Source organism: Dermacentor silvarum, chromosome 1 (assembly GCF_013339745.2).
Source record: "Dermacentor silvarum isolate Dsil-2018 chromosome 1, BIME_Dsil_1.4, whole genome shotgun sequence".
NCBI lineage: Eukaryota > Metazoa > Arthropoda > Arachnida > Ixodida > Ixodidae > Dermacentor > Dermacentor silvarum.
The window spans coordinates 389,131,313-389,152,136 of record NC_051154.1 but is presented as its reverse complement, the minus strand read 5'-3'; the positions used below and the strand labels follow the sequence as shown (position 1 = coordinate 389,152,136).

The 20,824-nt window shown below is 47.6% G+C and overlaps 2 protein-coding genes across 2 annotated transcripts; one reads left to right on the top strand and one right to left on the bottom strand.

The window, feature by feature from the left end:
* Window positions 1-13,317: 13,317 nt before the first annotated feature.
* LOC119454441 (uncharacterized) lies at window positions 13,318-14,459 on the top strand. Its single transcript, XM_037716375.2, has 3 exons — window positions 13,318-13,620; window positions 13,717-13,896; window positions 14,091-14,459. Exons 1-3 carry the CDS (start codon window positions 13,347-13,349, stop codon window positions 14,237-14,239), a joined length of 603 nt encoding a protein of 200 aa, XP_037572303.1. The 5' UTR covers window positions 13,318-13,346; the 3' UTR covers window positions 14,240-14,459.
* On the bottom strand, window positions 14,416-15,980 carry LOC119446248 (uncharacterized). The gene is made up of 3 exons (XM_037710635.2): window positions 15,689-15,980; window positions 15,115-15,319; window positions 14,416-15,044 (listed from the first exon to the last, which is right to left on the bottom strand). Exons 1-3 carry the CDS (start codon window positions 15,911-15,913, stop codon window positions 14,416-14,418), a joined length of 1,059 nt encoding a protein of 352 aa, XP_037566563.1. The 5' UTR covers window positions 15,914-15,980.
* Between the last annotated feature and the right edge of the window lie 4,844 nt (window positions 15,981-20,824).

Sequence of the window (20,824 nt, the reverse complement as noted above, 5' to 3'; positions counted from 1 at the left end):
CATATTTTAGCAGTATGGCGAGGCCTGGTACAGCGGAAACATCTGTTTGCCTCCCTGAGCTTCATTTTCTTGTCTTCATAAGGCATTGTTTTCCTACAATCATCAGTATAATGAGTTGTATTGTCGCAAAATATGCAAAACTTTGCAGCTGTACTTTGAAAATTAACAGTTCTTGTATGCTGCTTACTCTCAGCCCTGTGGCTGTAGCTTTCTCTCCTTTCTGTTGACAAGTCCTCTCTGCTGCACTCTACTTGATCTTCGATGTATTTCATCAAGCGCCTAAGAATATCTTCTTGACGTATAGCCACATTCTGATCTCGTGATGAAGATCCACTCATCGCTTCTCTTTGTTTTAACTGGAATCCAATGTACATATCCACTGGCAAAGCTCTTTTCAGGATCGGAAGCAACATCGATGCATAGGACTCGCTTTTCAATCCTAAGGACTCCAATCCACGTATGTGCACTTGCACCTTTTGTGACAGCTGTCTTAAACCGTCAATGTCGTTGCAGCTCGCTACTGTATTCAAGTTAGTCAGTTCTTTCATGTGCATTTCTACCAGCACGTCATCTTTTTCGTACCTCTTCTTGAGTATATCAATGGCGTTGCTATAGTTACTATCGGAAAATTGTAGTCCCTCCACGACAGCTGCCGCTTTTCCGGTTAGTGATGACAGAAGGTACGTAAATTTCTGATTTTCGTTCAAGTCGGTTCTTTCGTGTACAGCTGTTTCAAATTGCCGCCAAAATCTCTGCCATTTCGTTTTGTCGCCGTCAAACTTCATTAGTTCTAGCTTCGGTAGCTTCACTATTGTTGCTTGCTGAGATTGTCTAGCTTCGCCATTAAAATTGGTTTGCTCCCTCGCTGTTTGCCGTACTTCTTGCCGAGAAAGGTACGCGTTGATGTTGTGCAGAGCACTTATTATCTTTAGCTCGTACTCATTTGTTTTCGCAAACTCAGCTGTTTCGGGCCTTATGAACTGCTCCATCTGCTCGTCCGCTTTCTTTAGCGAGTCTGCAATACCTTTAATCTGGCTGGCTATCAGCGACATCGCTGTAGGATCTTGATTCTCCTCCAGTTTCTTTTCAGCATCGCTCACTAGATTTGTTATTTGCGTCCTCAGCGTTTTTCGCTTCTTCAAAATCACTTCTCTGTTCATCTTGAATAACTGAGGAAACTGCTGGTCGCTTACAGATTCTAGCGGCGAGACGTCATCCGAATCTTGGTCGCCCTCTGTGTCCGTGCCGCTCCTTGCCGTCGATGTCTCGTCTTGCTGCCGTTGGTTCGCTCTCGCGCCTCCTCTTCGTCCGTCTTCTGTGGCCAGTCCGTCGTTCTGGTAGTCCGTGGCCAGTCGGAAGAGGAGTAGTCGCTAAATCCTGGTCACGGCACCATGTCGCAGAAACGAGACGAGACAGCTCCGTTCGATGCGAACGAAATCAAGATTCTTCTTTTTCTTTTCTTTATTGCTTTTCTTAGCGCGCGCGCCTTTGGAGCCCGCCGTCTTCTTCTTTCTCGTCTTGTCCACTCATGAGTTTCAATAGGCGCCGTCAGCCTGCAGCTGCGGCTTCCGGTGGGACGTCGTCCACTCAGCTCGCGGGTCGTGGCCGCGGCAGCTGAAGATCAGCTTCCACTGTGTTGTCGCCGCCTCCGCGATCCACCTGTCCTGTTCGACCTCCAGCTCCTTCTGCCTGCCTTCGTCCCAGAGCGTAGCTGGGCTGCTCTCTTCAGTTACGTGTCTGTTCTCCCGTCGGCCACGTAGCTGCGCGTGCACTTTTGCGCTTCTTCTAGTGCTTTCATATTGTATTCTTATTCGCACGCTCTTATTTTCTAACTTCTTTCGTCTTTATTTTTGCCACCGACTCCTCGTGTCTTCTTGTTCTCTTATCTTCTGCTTTTTCTTCTTTCTTTCTTCCTTTATTGGCTCATGACAACATCCCAATCCGTGATTTTTGCTTTCCCGATGGGATGCCGCAGGGTGTCCTCAGTGAGTTTTGAGCGAAGGATATAGAGGTCACTACCCAGGGTTTTCATAACATCCTCCCAAGTGTACGTGGAGCTGCCTCGGATGAAGGTAAGGTCAGTGCACGTATCACGGCAAGCACTGTTTCCGATGCGGGTGGGTGTGGTAGGGTCGGTGAGAAGCTCGAGCCGGTAAATGTTGACGGCAGCGGCAATTTGCTTGCCTTTGTGGTCGGAATTCCTGTAGCCCCAGCTTGTGTTTTGGGCATTGAAGTCCCCGAGTAGGATCAGATCCTTACCCTTCGTCAGGGTACAGGCACCTCGGATGAGGGTATGAAAGTCTTTGTGGCGTTGCCGGGGGTCCTATAGGCATTGAGAATGAAGAGGCTGTGCTTGCTGGTTTTTTCCGGCGCCGGAGCACGATATCGACAATGACATGCTCGATATGAGTGTCCGGGATGACGTCATATGGGCAATGACAGTGAGCGCCTTATTGACGAGAATGTCCGCTTTGCCCTCGGTCGGGCTGTCATAGGCCTCGTAACCTGACAGGGTAGGCGAGACACCTGGCTCCTGTAGGGCGATGACGTCTGTCGGTTCAAGCTAGGTGTTTATGCATTGTTGAACCAGGCTCCGCTTATGACGGTAGCCTCGGCAGTTCCATTGCCAGATTTGCGTTTTTGCTGAGATGCGGTGGTGCTGCCCATGTTAGTTCCGAGAGGTGGGGGTAGGGTGAGTTGAGGGGCCTTGAGCGTAACTCCGGTGCCGGTAGCTGTCCGCGCGGGGGTTACCGGGGTAATGGGGGGGGGGGGGGTTGGGGGTAGGGGAGGGCGTTCGTTTCTTGCGGAGAGAGCCGCCTATTTCCGCAAAACGGGCCTCAAGGTGTGTTTGGACATCCACGATGCGTGTGCCCAGTTGGGAGAGTTGGGCAGAGAAGCTCTGCGTAAGTTGGTGGTGTGGGTTCTGTTGTTGTTGCGTGAGTTGTTTCGTGAGTTCTCGCAACATTTCGTGTAGTACGGAATATGTAATAGGGGGTTCCTGGGGGAATGCAGGAGAATCCGTGCAGGGAGGGGCTTCGTGTGGGGGGTGGAGCGGGGGGTGGCGCCTTGGGTGATAAGGGCGCGTAGCTCAGCCATTTCACAGGCGTGTTCGGCTTTAAGTTGTGCGAGTTATTTCTTAAGCTGCGGGTTATCGTGGGCCAGTGCTTCGTATTGAAGTGGGGGGGGGGATTTGAGCGCGGGGAGACGGGGCTCTCTGCCACAGTCGACCAGCTTACCTTGGCGGCCCTGTCGGGTGGCGGGGCGCAGGCCGGCCGGCTGGTCCAGCGGAGCCCTTCTTTTGCAGGCCGGTGCGTTGGTCCAGGGTGGCGTGGCGTTCCGGCTGGGCGCGGGAGCTGCGTTGCTCTGGCTGGGGGGTTGAAGCTGGTTCAGGCCGGCTGGTGAGAGTGGCGGAAAGGACTGTGATCTGGAGCTGAACCGGGAAGGGGTCTTTGAGGAGTCGTTATCGTTGCTGAACCACCGGCGGCGCACGCTTGGCGGCTGGCGCTGAGGGGTTCTGTGCTACAGCGAAGAGTTTTGAGACGTTGAGGGCGCTCCTTGGCCCTTGAGAGGTGCCCTTCCCCAAAGAACTTGCACGGAGTGTAGGGGTGGTTCTCAGTGGGGTTCAAAATGCCACACTGGCGGCAAACGGCAGCGTCCGGGGTGGGGAAAACGTCCGAGCGATGACCAGGCTGGTAGCACACCGGGCACACTTATCGGGTTAGACGGTACGGGTGCCACGCTACCCCCCCCCCCCCCCGTAGTAGAGAACTTAGCGGGGAACAAGGGAGCCTTCGACAGTTCTAACGGCTGTCTTCGATGTCCCAAGCATGCGGGCGCCATGGATAGTAACGCCCTGCGTCTGAACTCGCAGGGTAGCTGAGTTCATCTGGAGAAATTTCAGGGTCCAGACCATGTATAACACCCGTAGAGTGTTGTCAGGGGCCTCCACATAGGTGTTAAAGTCATGATTGCTCCCGCCCAGAGCGAGCGTGGACACCCGACGAAGGAGCCCAGCTGTTTCGATGTGTGAAGTGCTTGCGATAATAATGTTCGACCCTGTACAGATCCGCACAATAAAGTCATTGCCGGTGCGCTTGGCATGGTAGTTGCAGGCTGCCACCACAGCCCGGGACACCTTTTGAGTTGTGAGTGTCTTCATGGTTAGGCCCTTTTTTGGGGTGCAGAATGATCTTGCAATCGTTCCGAGGTAGCAGCGGTAGCCGGCGACGTGGCCGGCGCGTCTCTCCGGGCGGGCTCTTGGCGTACGCGTCGCGCATCGCTGCCGTTAGCGAGGTAGGAGGCGAGTTGTTTACCTGCGAGTTGCTGGCGGGGGCTGAATTCCGGCCGGCCCGATAGCCTGGCCTTCCAGTTCGCGTGCTCGGTCCTGGCGCTTTTGTTTATGCTTCTGGCACCGGGAGAGCGCCAGTTCCCAGTTTGTGTCGGACTGTGTCCTTTGTTGTTGGGCAGCCTGCGGGAGCAGCGGGAAGGACGCTCGGTCGTCGTCACTGGCCGAGGTAAGTTCTTCGAGCTCCTGTAGGTCCGCGAGCTCGGGCGTCGGGGGGGTGGAAGGGGCTGCATGGCTGGAGATTGTCCGGCTTGCAGACCCGATGTTGTAGGTAGTGTATCCATGGGGTTAAGGAGGCCACGTCATGAGACCTAGCAGGTCATCGCTCGCCGAGTACGAACTAGGCCTACTTGTAAGGCTTAGCGGGTCGGCGCCCGCTTCGTTCTACTCAAACCGACAGGAGGAGGTGGGAGGGTCCTACCGGTTGAGAGTGGGATTTTCAGGGTCGCGCTGATAAGGGCTCGAATCTCCGGCACAGTGCCTGGGGCGATAGCGAGGTGGACCAGTCAGAACAGGCAAATGTAGAGGGATCGAGGTGATGTGCGACCGCGCAGCATGCGACCGGTGTTCGTGACTGCAGCCGATGCCTTTGGCGGCGGCTCGGCAGGTTTCGATCAGACAACACTCGTTGCTTCCAAAAGAGTGAAGCCAGAGCTAGGGAAGCTGGAACCAAGCGTCGCAGAAGAGAACATCCCGAATTTAGATTAAGGGAACCCGAGGGTTCGCGTAGGCGTAGAAATAAAGATTCGGATGCTCGTGAACGTGGCCGGTTCAATTCATCGCAATACTACGCAGAACATCGCGCAAAAATCATGAGCGCCAGGAAACAGAGGAGACTGGAAGATCTTGGGTTTCGGGTGCTCAGGAACTTTCGCAACATGCAACGACTTCGGACTAACGGTGCTAATGGGCACTCGCTTTGGCGGTCCTCTTTACCGCAGTGGAAAAAAATTATGCGTCGCTCTGCTATGGTAAACACCGGAGACCAGCGGAGATGGCGGGAGCCCAACAAGTGTGTGGTTTGGCACTACTTTTCTAAGGTTTCTCCAGCTCCGCTGGTCTCTGGTGTTTGCGATAGCGGAGCCACGCATATTTTTTTTTCAAAGCAGCGGAAGTCACGGGACCTGTTATGGCGAGCCGTGCTCACGGTGTACGTGCCCACGACCTACTGTATAGTATTTGAGCAGGTCGTGTATCTGCCATAGCAGGTGTAGCGTTCTAACCATGAGTTCTTTCGGTTTTTTATCTCCTTCGTGTACTTAGCAATATGAATTCATCGCATTTCGTAGTTTAAGTTTGTCGAACGAAGGTTTTTGAAAAATTTTTGGGTCTGTTACGCATTTTCAGCTGTGTAGTGTGTGGGTTTGCGTAGATTTCTGGCTTTCCTGTCAATGTGTCGAGTTCACTGGAAGTTAAAGCCCAATTTTGCTCAAAGCTTGCTCGACGCGAAAATATTGATTTAGCTCCGACGGCGCAGCAGCTCCGATGCCACTGGCAAAATTTCAATGGCGTGATATGGCACGTCGAGCGTAGCAGTTTCAAGTTTTATTACAGAGGGAAAAATCTATGGTTTTCAGTACTTCCGTCATTTCATAATGCTGTCATACAGCAGCGCTGCATGGCTAAAACCTATGAAAGAACCAGAACAACATATCAACTGGTTGGACATCGTGCTTTTGTGTAGTGATTACTATGTAGTGTTGATTTTCAGCTATCAGCTACCCACTAGCCCCAAAACAGCTAGGCCTTAAAAGGATACGGACACAAAATCAGTAAATTTTACGAAAATGCTGAAAATGAATCCTTATTGTGTGATTACACCGAAAAGAAGTAGTCACTTCGCTCATTTTTGAGGCGATGGCTTTATTTTTGGCGTTTTTCTGAGCGCGCGCCTCGCCGCCCGACCCGCGGGATTTCGAAGGCTTGACGTCACGACACCCTCGTCGGATAGCCAGCCCCCGGCCGCGGTAATTCGAAGCGCGCCGACGCCGCTATCGCGAGCATGGATTCGAGCTCGGGTGCCTCTAGAGTCTACCAGCGATGAGTACACGTCTGAAGACGAGAACCATTTCAATTTGGCACGAAATATTACCGCTTACGGTTACGAGCCTTCCGCGTCAAGCGATGAAGAATCAGGTTTTCGCGAACCGTAGCGCGAAGATTTCTCTCTGCACCAGACACTTGTGCGAGAATTATTTGTTATTTCCTCTGTAAACTTGCTTTTTCAAGAGCGCACGCAGGTGATGCAGTTGCGGGGTGCTACAGCACTGCGTGGATGACTCCGAGGCAGCACATTACATCGGGCCAACTAGGGCCGATGATGCTTTTCAGCCGGCACTGGCTGGGCCGCGAAGGCCCGCCGTCGCCTCCATAGTGCCAGTGCTGCCAAAGCACTGCATTCCATCGCGGGCCAACCTTGCCGGTGAGTGCCCGTTAATGGGTGGGCCAGGCGACGCAACTGGCTATCCCGGGCCTGCTTTGCCGTTAGAGTGCCGTCATTGGCTGTGCATCTCTAAACATTGGTTAACAACGTCCGTTCAAAGCTATAGGCAAAGCCACATTCTTTGGCAGTTCTGATAGACCCGTAAATATCGGCCTGTCGAACAGAACGGCATTTCAATATTACTTTTCACGCAGCATTCGCTGGCCAATCCCGATTATATATCCAAAATCAAAAAAGATGGCTGACTAATGGAGTAGCACACGAGGAATAAGGATTATAAACAGGGATAAGGTGCCTCAGAAAGGCTGGCCAACGTTTCAATAGGAGGACCTATCTTCGTCAAAGGCGGCCTCGTCATCCTCGGCGGGTTAGTTTTAAAGGGTTAGTGGACTGACGTCACGTCGATGTCCGCTGTGGCTGGCTGTAAAGCGAGAGACTGAAAAGAAAATGAGCGCTGGCGCTTGAATGGCGAGGCGCGGTTTCTAAGACGAGGGGACAAGAGCGGGAGAGCGAGAAAGCGAAAAAAAATTATAAAAAGAAAAAAAAAAGAACCGTCATAGGGGGTTGGGGGAGCGAGAGGCGAGTGAGCGTTCGGAGGAGTCGTGGTCGGCGTGCGTTTGGGGTCCCTGAAGAGCCGGTCAGTGTGCAGGTCACAATACGAGTTGAAAGCATGACTTGAGTAGCGTAGCATCAAGGCATCGGGTAATTTTGTGGTTGACAGGGAGCAGCTTGGTCCGTCAAGGGACGTTAGCCTCGCTAGTTCGCCCTAGGCGTCGTCGCGGCGGTATACAGAATTGGCGAGACCTTGTGTGGTCAAGGCGCCGAAAAAGGTATCCTGGCGTCTGGGATTTTGGACTGTCTCGGTGTGGATCTTGTGTGGAGAAAAAAAAAACCGGCACAGGAGGGTGACAGTGTAGAAAAAATATAATTAGAAATTTAAACATTGGGGGGGGGGGGAACAGGTGTACCTGGAAAAACGCTCGTATGGTTGATCAATGCCTAAAAGCATAGAGGACAATAATAAAATGAGTGGTAGGGGAGACGCAGGGAAGAACTGGAAATGGAAGAATATGTGAGGTTGAGGGGGAAAAGAAAAAGAAAGAAAAAGAATATAATATATATATATATATATATATATATATATATATAGAGAGAGAGAGAGAGAGAGAGAGAGAAAACGGCACAGGAGAGTGACAGAGGAAGAAATATACTTTGAAACATGAACACTGAGGGGACAGGTGTACCTGGAAAAGCATTCATATGGTTTATCAATGAGTAAAAGCATGGAGGAGGATAATAAATTGAGTGGTAGGGGAGATGCAGTGAAGAACTGGAAATGGAAGAATAGGTGAGGTTGAGCATCGAGATTAGCTGGAGGGTTAACTTGTTTAGCGCCTTTGTTAATGGTATAACAACTTAAGGTTTATGTTACTGCTTTTAACGATTCTAAGTTGCCACGCGATAAATTCATCCCCGTGGGGTGCAGGCATTTAAACTTGTGTATGAGGTATGATTCTGTATATTTTCTCTCGCGAGGTGAACGAAAATTTGTTTGTAGTATATAGAGTCTTGCTTCATCAAATATATGGCCGTGCTCATTCAAGTGGCTGGGTACTGCTTTAGGTAAATTGTGTTTTGTATCTGCGCGATGGCCGTTGAGTCTCGTGTGCATTTCTTGTCCAGTCACACCTATGTATTGCTTGTTACAAGCGGCACATTCTAGACAGTAGACTACGTTGCTTGACGTGCAGGTGAAATTCGAAGTTACCTTGTGAATGTAATCTGACGCTGTACTTTTTACTGCAGTAGTAGATTGAATATGTTTGCATGTGGAACACCTGGAGCGGCCACAGGGACCGGATGTTGGCTTCGTCTTTGTCCTTAGTTTGGCGTGTACAAGAATGTCCTTGAAATTACTGTTCCGTCTGTAGGCTACTCTGGGGGGGTCGGGAAAGATCTTATTAAGTTTCTGGCTGCTGGTGAGAATTGGGTAGTATTTACTGAGGATGTTGTTCACGTTGGGGAGTGCGTTTGAGAATTTAGTAGTAAGAAGAGGCGTTGTTGTCCTTGTGATCTTAGGGCGGGGTTTGAGGACCTTGGCTCGATCAAGCTTGGTTGCAGCGGTGTAGGCTTTCTGAATGGCAGTGTTCGGGTAGTTCCTGCTTGATAGGGTTTCCTTAAGGTGATCGAGTCTGTCTATGTAGTCATCGTTTTCAACGCAAATGCGACGAAGTCGTGTGGCTTGGCCTTTAAAGATACCTTGTTTGCAATGTCTGGGATGGTGGCTTGTATAATCTAGGTACTGTTGTTTATCAAAAGGTTTTCTATACAGCGTTGTCTTTAGTGTCCCATTATCAATATATATTGTTGTGTCCAGAAAGTTTATGCGCTCATTTGAAGATTCCGATGTGAATTTTATTGTTGTGTGAAAAGAATTTAGGAAAGTTACAAATTTATCTAAACTTTCCTGACCAGGTTCCCATATTATGAATATATCGTCTATGTATCGTAGGTATGTGTGGGGCTTGTGGGTGCAACGAGATAGGATATCCGTTTCTAGAGTACCCATAAATATGTTGGCGTAGGTTGGTGCAAAAGGTGTACCCATACTTGTCCCATGTATTTGTAGATAGTAATTTTCCTCAAATTCAAAGTAATTATATGTCAGAACTAGTTCAAGAAGAGACAAGTATACTTCAATAGAGTGTTGTGCATTGTGTTTGGACAGCGTTTCTTTTATCGAGTTTAAACCATCAGGGATTGGAATGTTGGTGTACACGGCCGTGACGTCTAGTGTTGCGAGAATTATGTTTTGCGGTAGTGTGCCTTTTGTATTAATGTCCTCTATAATTGTGAGTAGATGGGGGGTATCTTGTACAAATGACGCAAGTGTTTTCGGAAAGTCACCAAGGAAGTGGTTAAGAAATGTGGAGAGGCTTTCTGTCGGGATGTTGTTGTTCGATACTATCGGACGCCCTGGGATATTAGCGGTGTGAAGTTCAGTGGGTGGAATTTTATGAATTTTCGGAAGGAGGTAGAAGCGTCCTGCAGCTTTGTTGCTTGGTTTAAGAAATTTGAATTCTGACGGTGTTATCAATTCATCATCAAAAAGTGATTTCAGCCTGTTGGTAATTTTCAGTGTGTATGGTAACGTCGGATCATTGTCTAGCTTACGGTAATGTTCAGGGTTGTTTAGCTGTCTGTAAGCCTCGTGCTTGTACTTATGTATCGGCCAAATAACTATACTTCCACCCTTATCTGCTTCCTTAATGACAATGTCGTTCCGGCAACTAAGATTTGAAATGATACCTAGCTTGGGATGGCTTCCACATGAACACATAGCTTGGGATGGCTTCCATCTAAACCGCAGAGGAATACATCTAGCTTCCGAACACATCAAATCCTTTATTAAGGACAAGTACAGAAAAACACTCTGTAAATCTAACCCTACCGACAGTACCACCCCGCACAACAAAACTGCAACAGTCACTTCGGGCACACAGACCACTCATTGTGAAACGAGCCACCGCGCACATGTTATTCCAAAGACGAAATCAACGGCAGTGCAAACAGACACAACTGTTACAGACAACACGAAATCCATAACCGACGCATTCACACAGACACACACACGCTCGCCTGCACACGCAACGGCAGTACAAACAGACACAACTGTTACAGACAACACAAAATCCATAACCGAAGCATTCACACAGACACCCACACGCTCGCCTGCACACGCAATGACAGTACAAACAGACACATCTGTCACAAACAACACAAAATCCATAACCGAAACATTCACACAGACACCCACATGCTCGCCTGCACACGCAAAGACTCAAACAGAAAGAGAGGTAGAACTAAGTGAGGCATGCGGAAACAAACCTGTCAAATAGAAGCAAACGACACGCAGATCTACCCGCCAAAAGGCAAATAAATGACAGTCATTGCAAGTTAATAACCACTCTCAGCCACGCAGTACAGAATTTCTGCAGGCCAGAAAACTTACCAAGAAACGTGTGAGTTACACTTTTCATCTGAAAACGTACACAGACTGCACACAGAACAATATAATCCCCAAGGGACTAACCCTGAAGGCTATACCAGCTCTAGGAACACTCCCACCCCATCATCGTGCAAACTGGCAGACAACATTAAACAATGCCTCCTTCTCACTTTTGAATATACTCACGGAACACTGCGAAGAACAACTGGAAAGTTTTAGCCATAGACTTCAGAACATAGCTCTGACACCGGATGAGACGAAAGATTTAGAACAGTACCACGAAGCACAGTCTCGAAAACTGGTTCAAAAACAGAGGAAGAAAGCGAACTTCAATCAGAAAACAACCTTCCAGGCAAACGGCTACCTCACCCCAACAAAAGGGAGCTCGAATCTACAAATAGCAGACGTGGCTGAAGTCTCCCCAAAATTAAATCAGTTTAATGTTGTAGATATTTCAAAAACATTAAGTAGGGAAGAAATAGACGTACTTAGCAAGGGCCTAAACTATTGTCCCACGAACAACACAATAGATTAATTTGAGCTTCACAAGGATCTTTCGGAATTTTCCCGACGAATGCGGATAAGACATTTTTTCGCCGACAACAACGCACCAGACACCGTGACGACCCCACTTAGAGCCCAATCTACTTGGACTCCTGAACCAGAACAAGCCATAGAACTCGACCTATACCTCAAAACTGTCACTAAAGAAATTATAAGCCAATCCAAGACAGCTAAGCGACCTAAAAACATAACTTTATCAGAGAATCGTATCATTTCAAATCTTAGTTGCCGGAACGACATTGTCATTAAGGACGCAGATAAGGGTGGAAGTATATTTATTTGGCCAAAACATAAGTACAAGCACGAGGCTTACAGACAGCTAAACAACCCTGCACATTACCGTAAGCTAGACAATAATCCGACGTTACCATACACACTGAAAATTACCAACAGGCTGAAATCACTTTTTGATTATGAATTGATACCACCGTCAGAATTCAAATTTCTTAAACCAAGCAACAAAGCTGCAGGACGCTTCTACCTCCTTCCGAAAATTCATAAAATTCCACCCACTGAACTTCACACCGCTAATATCCCAGGGCGTCCGATAGTATCGAGCAACAACACCCCGACAGAAAGCCTCTCCACATTTCTTAACCACTTCCTTGGTGACTTTCCGAAAACACTTGCGTCATTTGTACAAGATACCCCCCATATACTCAAAATTATAGAGGACATTAATACAAAAGGCACACTACCGCAAAACATAATTCTCGCAACACTAGACGTCATGGCCCTGTACACCAACATTCCAATCCCTGATGGTTTAAACTCCATAAAAGAAACGCTGTCCAAACGCAATGCACAACACTCTATTGAAGTATACTTGTCTCTTCTTGAACTAGTTCTGACATATAATTACTTCGAATTTGAGGAAAATTACTATCTACGAATACATGGGACAAGTATGGGCACACCTTTTGCACCAACCTACGCCAACATATTTATGGGTACTCTAGAAACGGATATTCTATCTCGTTGCACCCACAAGCCCCACACATACCTACGATACATAGACGATATATTCATAATATGGGAACATGGTCAGGAAAGTTTAGATAAATTTATAACTTTCCTAAATTCTTTTCACACAACAATAAAATTCATATCGGAATCTTCAAATGAGCGCATAAACTTTCTGGACACAACAATATATATTGATAATGGGACACTAAAGACAACGCTGTATAGAAAACCTTTTGATAAACAACAGTACCTAGATTATACAAGCCACCATCCCAGACATTGCAAACAAGGTATCTTTAAAGGCCAAGCCACACGACTTCGTCGCATTTGCGTTGAAAACCATGACTACATAGACAGACTCGATCACCTTAAGGAAACCCTATCAAGCAGGAACTACCCGAACACTGCCCTTCAGAAAGCCTACACCGCTGCAACCAAGCTTGATCGAGCCAAGGTCCTCAAACCCCGCCCTAAGATCACAAGGACAACAACGCCTCTTCTTACTACTAAATTCTCAAACGCACTCCCCAACGTGAACAATATCCTCAGGAAATACCACCCAATTCTCACCAGCAACCAGAAACTTAATAAGATCTTTTCCGACCCGCCCAGAGTAGCCTACAGACGGAACAGTAATTTCAAGGACATTCTTGTACACGCCAAACTAAGGACAAAGACGAAGCCAACATCCGGTCCCTGTGGCCGCTCCAGGTGTTCCACATGCAAACATATTCAATCTACTACTACAGTAAAAAGTACAGCGTCAGATTACATTCACAAGGTAACTTCGAATTTCACCTGCACGTCAAGCAACGTAGTCTACAGTCTAGAATGTGCCGCTTGTAACAAGCAATACATAGGTGAGACTGGACAAGAAATGCACACGAGACTCAACGGCCATCGCGCAGATACAAAACACAATTTACCTAAAGCAGTAGCCAGCCACTTCAATGAGCACGGCCATATATTTGATGAAGCAAGACTCTATAGGCCTCGTGCGCTGCTGTTTCAAATCAGACATGCAGCGCCACTGCGGCGGCGGCTGGCGAAATGTCCCTGTTCCCTCCGCACAGCCGCGCCTGGTCGCAGTAGGTGGACGATGGCAACTCGCAGCGCAAGCGGTTGTACGCGGCGAAAACAGTCGACTTCTATCTACTGTTGCGTGTGCGGATGTCATAATAGCTACAAGAACACGGCCGGGAAACTGCCGAAGGTGCAATTTTATCATTTTCCTTGGAAATCGTACGAGGCTGATCGGCGACAACGTTGGATCGCTGCCGTTCGGCGCGACCGGTAAGCTAACGCGTCCCGTCTTCGCACGGTTTCTATCGCTTTCTCTCAAGGTAATATTAACACATTGTTGGTTGCCTTGTTTTCTTTTATTTTTAGCCCGAATGGAGATTTGTGGCAACCAGTGCAACGCAAGACAGTCATCTGCAGTGCTCACTTTGTCGGTAACAAAGCGAGCACGATTGCCGGCCATCCCGCCTATGTACCAACTGTGTTTCCGCCGTGTTACAGAAGAAGTGATGCAGTACTACCGGCATCAAAGCTCGACAGATATAAGAGGTGAGTGTTATTAGTAGAAAGGTTACTCGTGAAGTGGTTAGAGTCGGCTGTGAGAAATTGCTGCGATACTACAGCTCTTTACCACTTTGAAGCGCGCCTGAACCGATAGTTCAAAGAAATTGTTGCGCCTCCACGAAAACCGAAAACGTATTGCCGTATTCATTAAGGGTGCTTACAGCTGTTTTTATTCATAGGGTTCAGCGACGTCGCGCAGTGCTTCAAGCGCCGACATCCAAGAGCGCGATCACGGCGACTGCGGATTCCTTTGAGGACTCCTCGATTGACCTCGCCGACGAAATCATTGCATCACCGGAAGAAACTGGCACATCCGCATCCGTGGTGAGCAAAAGTGTTATATTTTTATTATTATTACGGAAGTCTAGCCTTGAGGCATGTTTCGTTTCAATCAGTGGCCTAGCCAGAAATTTTGGATGAGGCACGCCCTGGACACGGAATAGGTGCTGAGTAGACAGGTGTTTACCTGTCGTGCTCGGTGTCCCATAGTAAACAGAAAAAAAATTATTTGGGAGTGACACTTGCCCTGATGTACCACCCTCTGGCCACACCCCAGTTGTGTTTGCTGAAGCACTGTGTTGTGTCTGAATTCAAGCAGGGTTTCATGGCATTCCATTTCATGCACCAAAGACCATAAGTGGTCGTGATGGCAGGGAACATTAGCCATCTGTGATTAGATATGCTCATCAATAAGAGGAAACACAAGAAACACAAGTGGATACAATAATAATATAATATGACAACAAACCTTGTCACTGATGCTTGCCGCCTTGTTGCTAAAGCAATTTCAACAACCTCATCCATGCTTTTGCTTACCACACTCTGATAAAAGCATTTTTCCTTTGCTGAGAGCGTGGACAACATGTCACACTTTGTGAGCCTCAGAGGTAATGTTGTTGAAACTCCAAAGTTATGGTGAAGCTGCCGCACATTATTAAATATGTTTTTTACAAGGTCGCTGTGCGACTCGTCAACTTGCTTGGCAGCAACGGCGACAACAGCATCAGGTGCCTCAATCGCACAACTCTCTTCAAAATTGATGACATGCCTGAACGCGCAGTTCACGTCGGGAAACTGGCTGTGCACCACTGTCGGGCTGAGGGGCCTCAGGATTGGCTTTATGATGGGACGACCTAAACGAAAAACACAGTTGCACATGTTCAGAAAGATGATTTCCCAAAGTGTAAACAGACGCTAACTTACTCGGGAATAGTTCACTGATGGACTTCTTTGTGTCAAGCGTTGGGCGGGTCGATGGCTTCTGCCAAGCACACGGCAGGTCAGTACACGACGTGTGTTGGTGGTTGTTGACATACAGGGCCAGCGCCGCGCCGTGCTTGCACCAGCCTCGACATCCAGCCTTGCAGGTGCAATAAGCTTGCACAATTTTTCTTTCGTGCGCTGATAACTAGTGGAAGAAAAATACAGTCGGTTTATGCCCGCACAGAAGTAAGTGTTTTCAGAAAATCCACACAACAGAACCAGCCTGCTCGAGTGCGCAAGCCTAGAACTGCGCAGTAGAAAAAAAAAATCCGAGAATGGTTTCATATAGAACCTAATCGGCCATCGCGTACAAGCTAATGCACTCATTTAAAGCACTAACGTCGCTATAAATCCATGAGACGGGCACTTCGTACGGTCTCTGTCTTTTTATTGCTGCTAATATGTCAACTATCCCAGCTTTCTGCTAATGCGCGCCAGTCATGGGACAAGCGACGCGCCATGCTGGCGATAGCCTAGTAATTTCTGTAGCATGCCAAGAAAAAAGTTTACTCACCTCTAAACGCACTTCGTACTCCACGCTCTTCATTTGTGCGACGCATTTTCCTAAGATTTCCGACGGACCGACGGCACTGTCGAGTTCTTCTCTCACGCAGTAAACGTGATTAGCGGCGTACAAGTCGCCACCGCGAAGCAAACTACTTCGTTTGAAGTACTCCTGAACGTTTGATATTCGTCTGTAGCCGCAAAACAGCACGCGAGGCTCGTTTTGCGTTGCCATTTTCACCCACCGACGTTCACCGCACACAACTTCGAGCTACGAGCCGGGGAGGGACGACCTGGGAACAGGGACAAAATGCGCGATGTGGCCGCATTGGCGCTGCGCACTTGGGGAGCGGTGGCGCCACAAACTGAGCGCACGAGGAGTATACAAATTTTCGTTCACCTCGCGAGAGAAAATATACAGGATCATACCTCATACACAAGTTTAAATGCCTGCACCCCACGGGGATGAATTTATCGCGTGGCAACTTAGAATCGCTAAAAGCAGTAACATAAACCTTAAATTGTTATAACATTAAAAAAGGCGCAAAATAAGTTAAACCTCCAGCTAATCTCGATGCTCAACCTCACCTATTCTTCCATTTCCAGTTCTTCACTGCATCTCCCCTACCGCTCAATTTATTATCCTCCTTCATGCTTTTACTCATTGATAAACCATATGAACGCTTTTCCAGGTACACCTGTCCCCTCGGTGTTCATGTTTCAAATTATATTTCTTCCTCTGTCACTCTCCTGTGCCGTTTATATATATATATATATATATATATATATATTATAGTTTTTTTCTTCTTTTCTTTTTTTTCTTTTTCTTTTTCCCCTCAACCTCACCTATTCTTCCATTTCCAGTTCTTCCCTACATCTCCCCTACCACTCATTTTATTATTGTCCTCCATGCTTTTAGGCATTGATCAACCATACGAGCGCTTTTCCAGGTACACCTGTCTCCCCCCCCCCCCCCATGTTTAAATTTCTAATTATATTTTTTCTACACTGTCACCCTCCTGTGCCGGTTTTTTTTTCCTCCACACAAGATCCACACCGAGACAGTCCAAAATCCCAGACGCTAGGATACCTTTTTCGGCGCCTTGACCACACAAGGTCTCGCCAATTCTGTATACCGCCGCGACGACGCCTAGGGCGAACTAGTGAGGCTAACGTCCCTTGACGGACCAAGCTGCTCCCTGTCAACCACAAAATTACCCGATGCCTTGATGATACGCTACTCATGTCATGCTTTCAACTCGTATTGTGACCTGCACACTGACCGGCTCTTCAGGGACCCCAAACGCACGCCGACCACGACTCCTGCGAACGCTCACTCGCCTTTCGCTCCCCCAACCCCCTCTGACGGTTCTTTTTTTTTATATAATTTTTTTTGCCGCTTTCTCGCTCTCCCGCTCTTGTCCCCTCGTCTTAGAAACCGCGCCTAGCCATTCAAGCGCCAGCGCTCATTTTCTTTTCAGTCTCTTCCTTTACAGCCAGCCACAGCGGGCATCGACGTGACGTCACTCCACTAACCCTTTAAAACTAACCCGCCGAGGATGACGAGGCCGCCTTTGACGAAGATAGGTCCTCCTATCGAAACGTTGGCCAGCCTTTCTGAGGCACCTTATCCCTGTTTGTAATCCTTATTCATCTATTATATATGTTATACAGCAGGCAATATTTGTTTGAATTTTTCAACGCTCACGTCAACTGCAACGAGATCACTCTGGTAATTTTTTTTGTTTCTTACTAAATTATTATGTATGTTGTGCATATTTTCTTCGTTTTGTTACAAAGGCTCTTAACTTTGGCGTAATTGTATTTATTTTGCAGAATCATTCGATCGGTGATTGTTTACAAGTGGCACAAGGGCACTCCATTATAACGCAGCAATGCGCGCTTGACGTGTGCATCCTCGATAGGCGCAATAACAAATTCAAGGGGGTGTATAATTAAAAAGCATGTGAGCTTTCATGTGCGTTGTTTAAATAAGGTTGCGGGTAGTGAACTTCGAAATACTGCATAACTTTATGGTGGAATCATCTGTACCACTTGCCAGTAATGCCGTTGCTAGCTGAACTTCTGTAGCGGCTGCAAATTTTATTGCTAGTACAATACAAGTCATTTTGGATGACTGCTCACTTGCATATATGCATAAAAAGCATATCAAACCGTGTAGTAGTGCCTCCTGCGGCCCGCTTCATTATGATCTTAGGTGCCTTTCCCGGAAAGCTCTGTCGTGCGTGTTTTTTTTTTTTATGCCAGATGATTTTTTCTGACCAACGGGCACAGTAGGCGTAAATTCCTCCCCGCAAAAAGAATCGGGGAAAAAAAGAAGTGGTGCCATGTTGAAGAAGAGGTTTCTGCTGGACTATTGGTGCATATTTCTAAAACAAAAAACAGTCAATAGAAGAGACAAGAATGTGAGACAATCCCAACGCTAACCCACAATGAAATGCTTATGTTGCACGACGCCAAATATATCTGCACTGAAGAGAAGGGGGAAGGCGGAGAACAGAGACAACGCCACAACAGATATATGGGGGTGGGAGGGGGGGAGTGAAGAGAAAAGGTTTGGTCTGACTACCAAGACACACAAGGCGATCTCCGTTGGAAGGGAACACAAAATAAAGAAATATAAAAAAGAACAGGAATGTTCGTGGCCCGCCGCACCATTCCGAACCTTGACGGATTGCTGAAAGAGTTGAAGTTACCGACCTACTACTGAGAACGGAGAGCGAGGCTAAGATTAAGGAGAATACAGGAAAATAGAATGTAAAAAGAAAGGAAATGAACGCTACTGGATAAAAATGTAAGCTATATACTGAGTAAAATAATTTCTGATTAAAAGGTGAAACAAGCATAAAGAAAAAAAAAACTACTAAAATATCTATACATTTTCAAAGTAGGTGAACTCTTTCTGTGAGAGCAACACAGATTTGAATAAATTGTACGCGGAAGTTTGCATCTTATATCAGCTAATCAATAAACCTATCGTTGTTTTGCCTTTGCAAATAGGCATACATAAACTTCCTTATTCCTTATTAAATTCAGACTCCCACTTACAACCTCAACGACACACCTCTGGTAACTTCTTCCTGTTGTAGATATCTCGGGATACACATCACACACAACATTTTTGGAATATGTAAAGTTTTCAATTTACCGATGCCAACAACGTGTTTGGTTTGTTGCTCCGAAATTTTCTTCATGGGAAGATTTTATTCATTAAATCCATGGTGGGGTCAATCTTCGAGCACACCAGTTCTGCCCAGAATCTTATCGCAAGCTCTCGAAAGTGTCCAAAACCTTACCGTCCGTATTTTGATACATACATTTAATTACTCACGTGTAGCCAGTGCGTCTTCTATAAAATCATGGCGTGGTTTACCTTGTCGCCTTATGCGATCTCGCTTGAGTTTGTTTATGAGGATTTATTTTCTTACTCCCACTGCTTAAAGGACATATTTTTCTACCGACCACCTACGTTTCTTTTCGCAGCGGCCACGTTTGAAGCTTTCTTGCTTATGAAAAGAAAAAAAAACTGCCCGCTTTTTATGTAAAGCCTTCTAACATAATTAAGTAAATGAATATGGCGAACTTGAACGAGATCCTTGTACTCGCATTTTGGGCTTCACTTATATGTTATGCGCCGCGTAAGGTATGGTCGCGAGGTTTCTTAGATACGGCTGCCGCTGCTTTGTGTATATTTATTTTTTCCGAAGGGGGGAGGTTGTATTATTTAACTAGAAGCAAGAAATGCATGGGGGGCATGTTAGCAAGTGATGCTGTGCGCTGGACTATCCCTTTGCGCACACGTTGTCTTGCTCTACCGTTCTCCTGGGATAAGCAGCGCAAAAAAAACAAAAAAACAATGAAAACATTCATTGATCACTTTGAGTTGTTCTACAGTGTCACCTTTACTTGGGAGTGCGGAGAGTTGCGAGCATGCGCTACTCTCGATGGAGGAGAGAGACGACTGGCGGCATGGCTAACGAAGATTTAATATATACAGGAGAGGTAGAAGCACGCAACACACAACACTGAAACTGAAACTCAAAACTAACGGCACGCAAAACTAAAACTATGATTTAACAAAAATCTTCACACGAACTTAAATAACAAACTCAGATTAAATAGCAGCTACTGAAAGACTGTCTCAGTTCCGGAGCCTAGCTCCGCCTTAGAAGTCTCTAGGTCAGTCCTAGCGCGGGTTCGTTAGAGTCTAGCCACCCTGCATCCGGCCTAACTGCGTCGCAATCGGAAACGTGGGCTTACAGATCGTCGTCGCGAAGTTCTTGTCGAACCCGCGTCGGGCTCGTCCGCAGCATTGAGGGTGTCGTAGGTGTCGACGCCTCGCGTTGTTTTTGTCGGTGGTGAGCTCGTCGGTATCTCGTCGGTGATGTGCTCGTTAGCGATGGCGTTCGGCGCTGCTTAGGCCCACCTGGATAGGCCTAGCGTCGGGATGCGTCGCAACTTCTTCAGGAGTGCCGACGTGTCATCCCGAGGAGATTAGAACGTGCCGGTCTGCCACAGAAGGGGGATCCTCTCTGGGGTGCCTGGTCCTGCCGTGAGAAGCTGCAGCCCGTCCAGGAGCCTCGCCCGAACTTGCCGAGGTCGACAGCCACACCTTGGACGGCCAGCGTCGCGGACTCAACCAGACCCCCAAGTCTCCCGTCGCCAGAACATAGCTGGAGATGCGACCTTCCTGACCCGGTGCCACGTTGAAACTCAACGGACAGCGCCGTTCATCCCTCGACTATGCCTCGGTTCGTGCGCCTCGCGCGCTCGCGCCGTTCGGAACACCGGGCATCGCGTGCTCCTCTTCTTTTTCGCGCCACAGGCGGCCTCTTACATGTGACATACAGGTCCATTTGTCATGTTTTACATTTCAGCTATAATACACAATAAAATCAGCACAAGTGCTACTGCTCGTTGAGCCACAGGAGGTTCTGCAAAAATAAAAAAAATAAAGAAAATAAAAAAAAACGCACGCGTGCCGTTCTTCACTATTATCAGGCGAAGTGACGTCAAAACACCAAAAGTGCGTTTAACGTTCACCACTTTTTCCCTCCGTCCCCTTGCTTTGCAGTGTCGAGGGTATGTACTGTCTACTATGTGCACACCCGGGCCCGCGCTGCTA

Bases quoted from the DNA above. Each gene is read 5' to 3' on its own strand.
- LOC119446248 (XM_037710635.2), bottom strand. From the start codon at position 15,913: ATGGCAACGCAAAACGAGCCTCGCGTGCTGTTTTGCGGCTACAGACGA. The intron at 15,320-15,688 runs GTGAGTAAACTT...TTCTTCCACTAG, and splicing joins AGTACGAAGTGCGTTTAGAG to TTATCAGCGCACGAAAGAAA. The intron at 15,045-15,114 runs GTAAGTTAGCGT...TTTTTCGTTTAG, and splicing joins CATCAGTGAACTATTCCCGA to GTCGTCCCATCATAAAGCCA.
- LOC119454441 (XM_037716375.2), top strand. From the start codon at position 13,347: ATGCAGCGCCACTGCGGCGGCGGCTGGCGAAATGTCCCTGTTCCCTCC. The intron at 13,621-13,716 runs GTAAGCTAACGC...TTTTATTTTTAG, and splicing joins GCTGCCGTTCGGCGCGACCG to CCCGAATGGAGATTTGTGGC. The intron at 13,897-14,090 runs GTGAGTGTTATT...TTTTATTCATAG, and splicing joins AAGCTCGACAGATATAAGAG to GGTTCAGCGACGTCGCGCAG.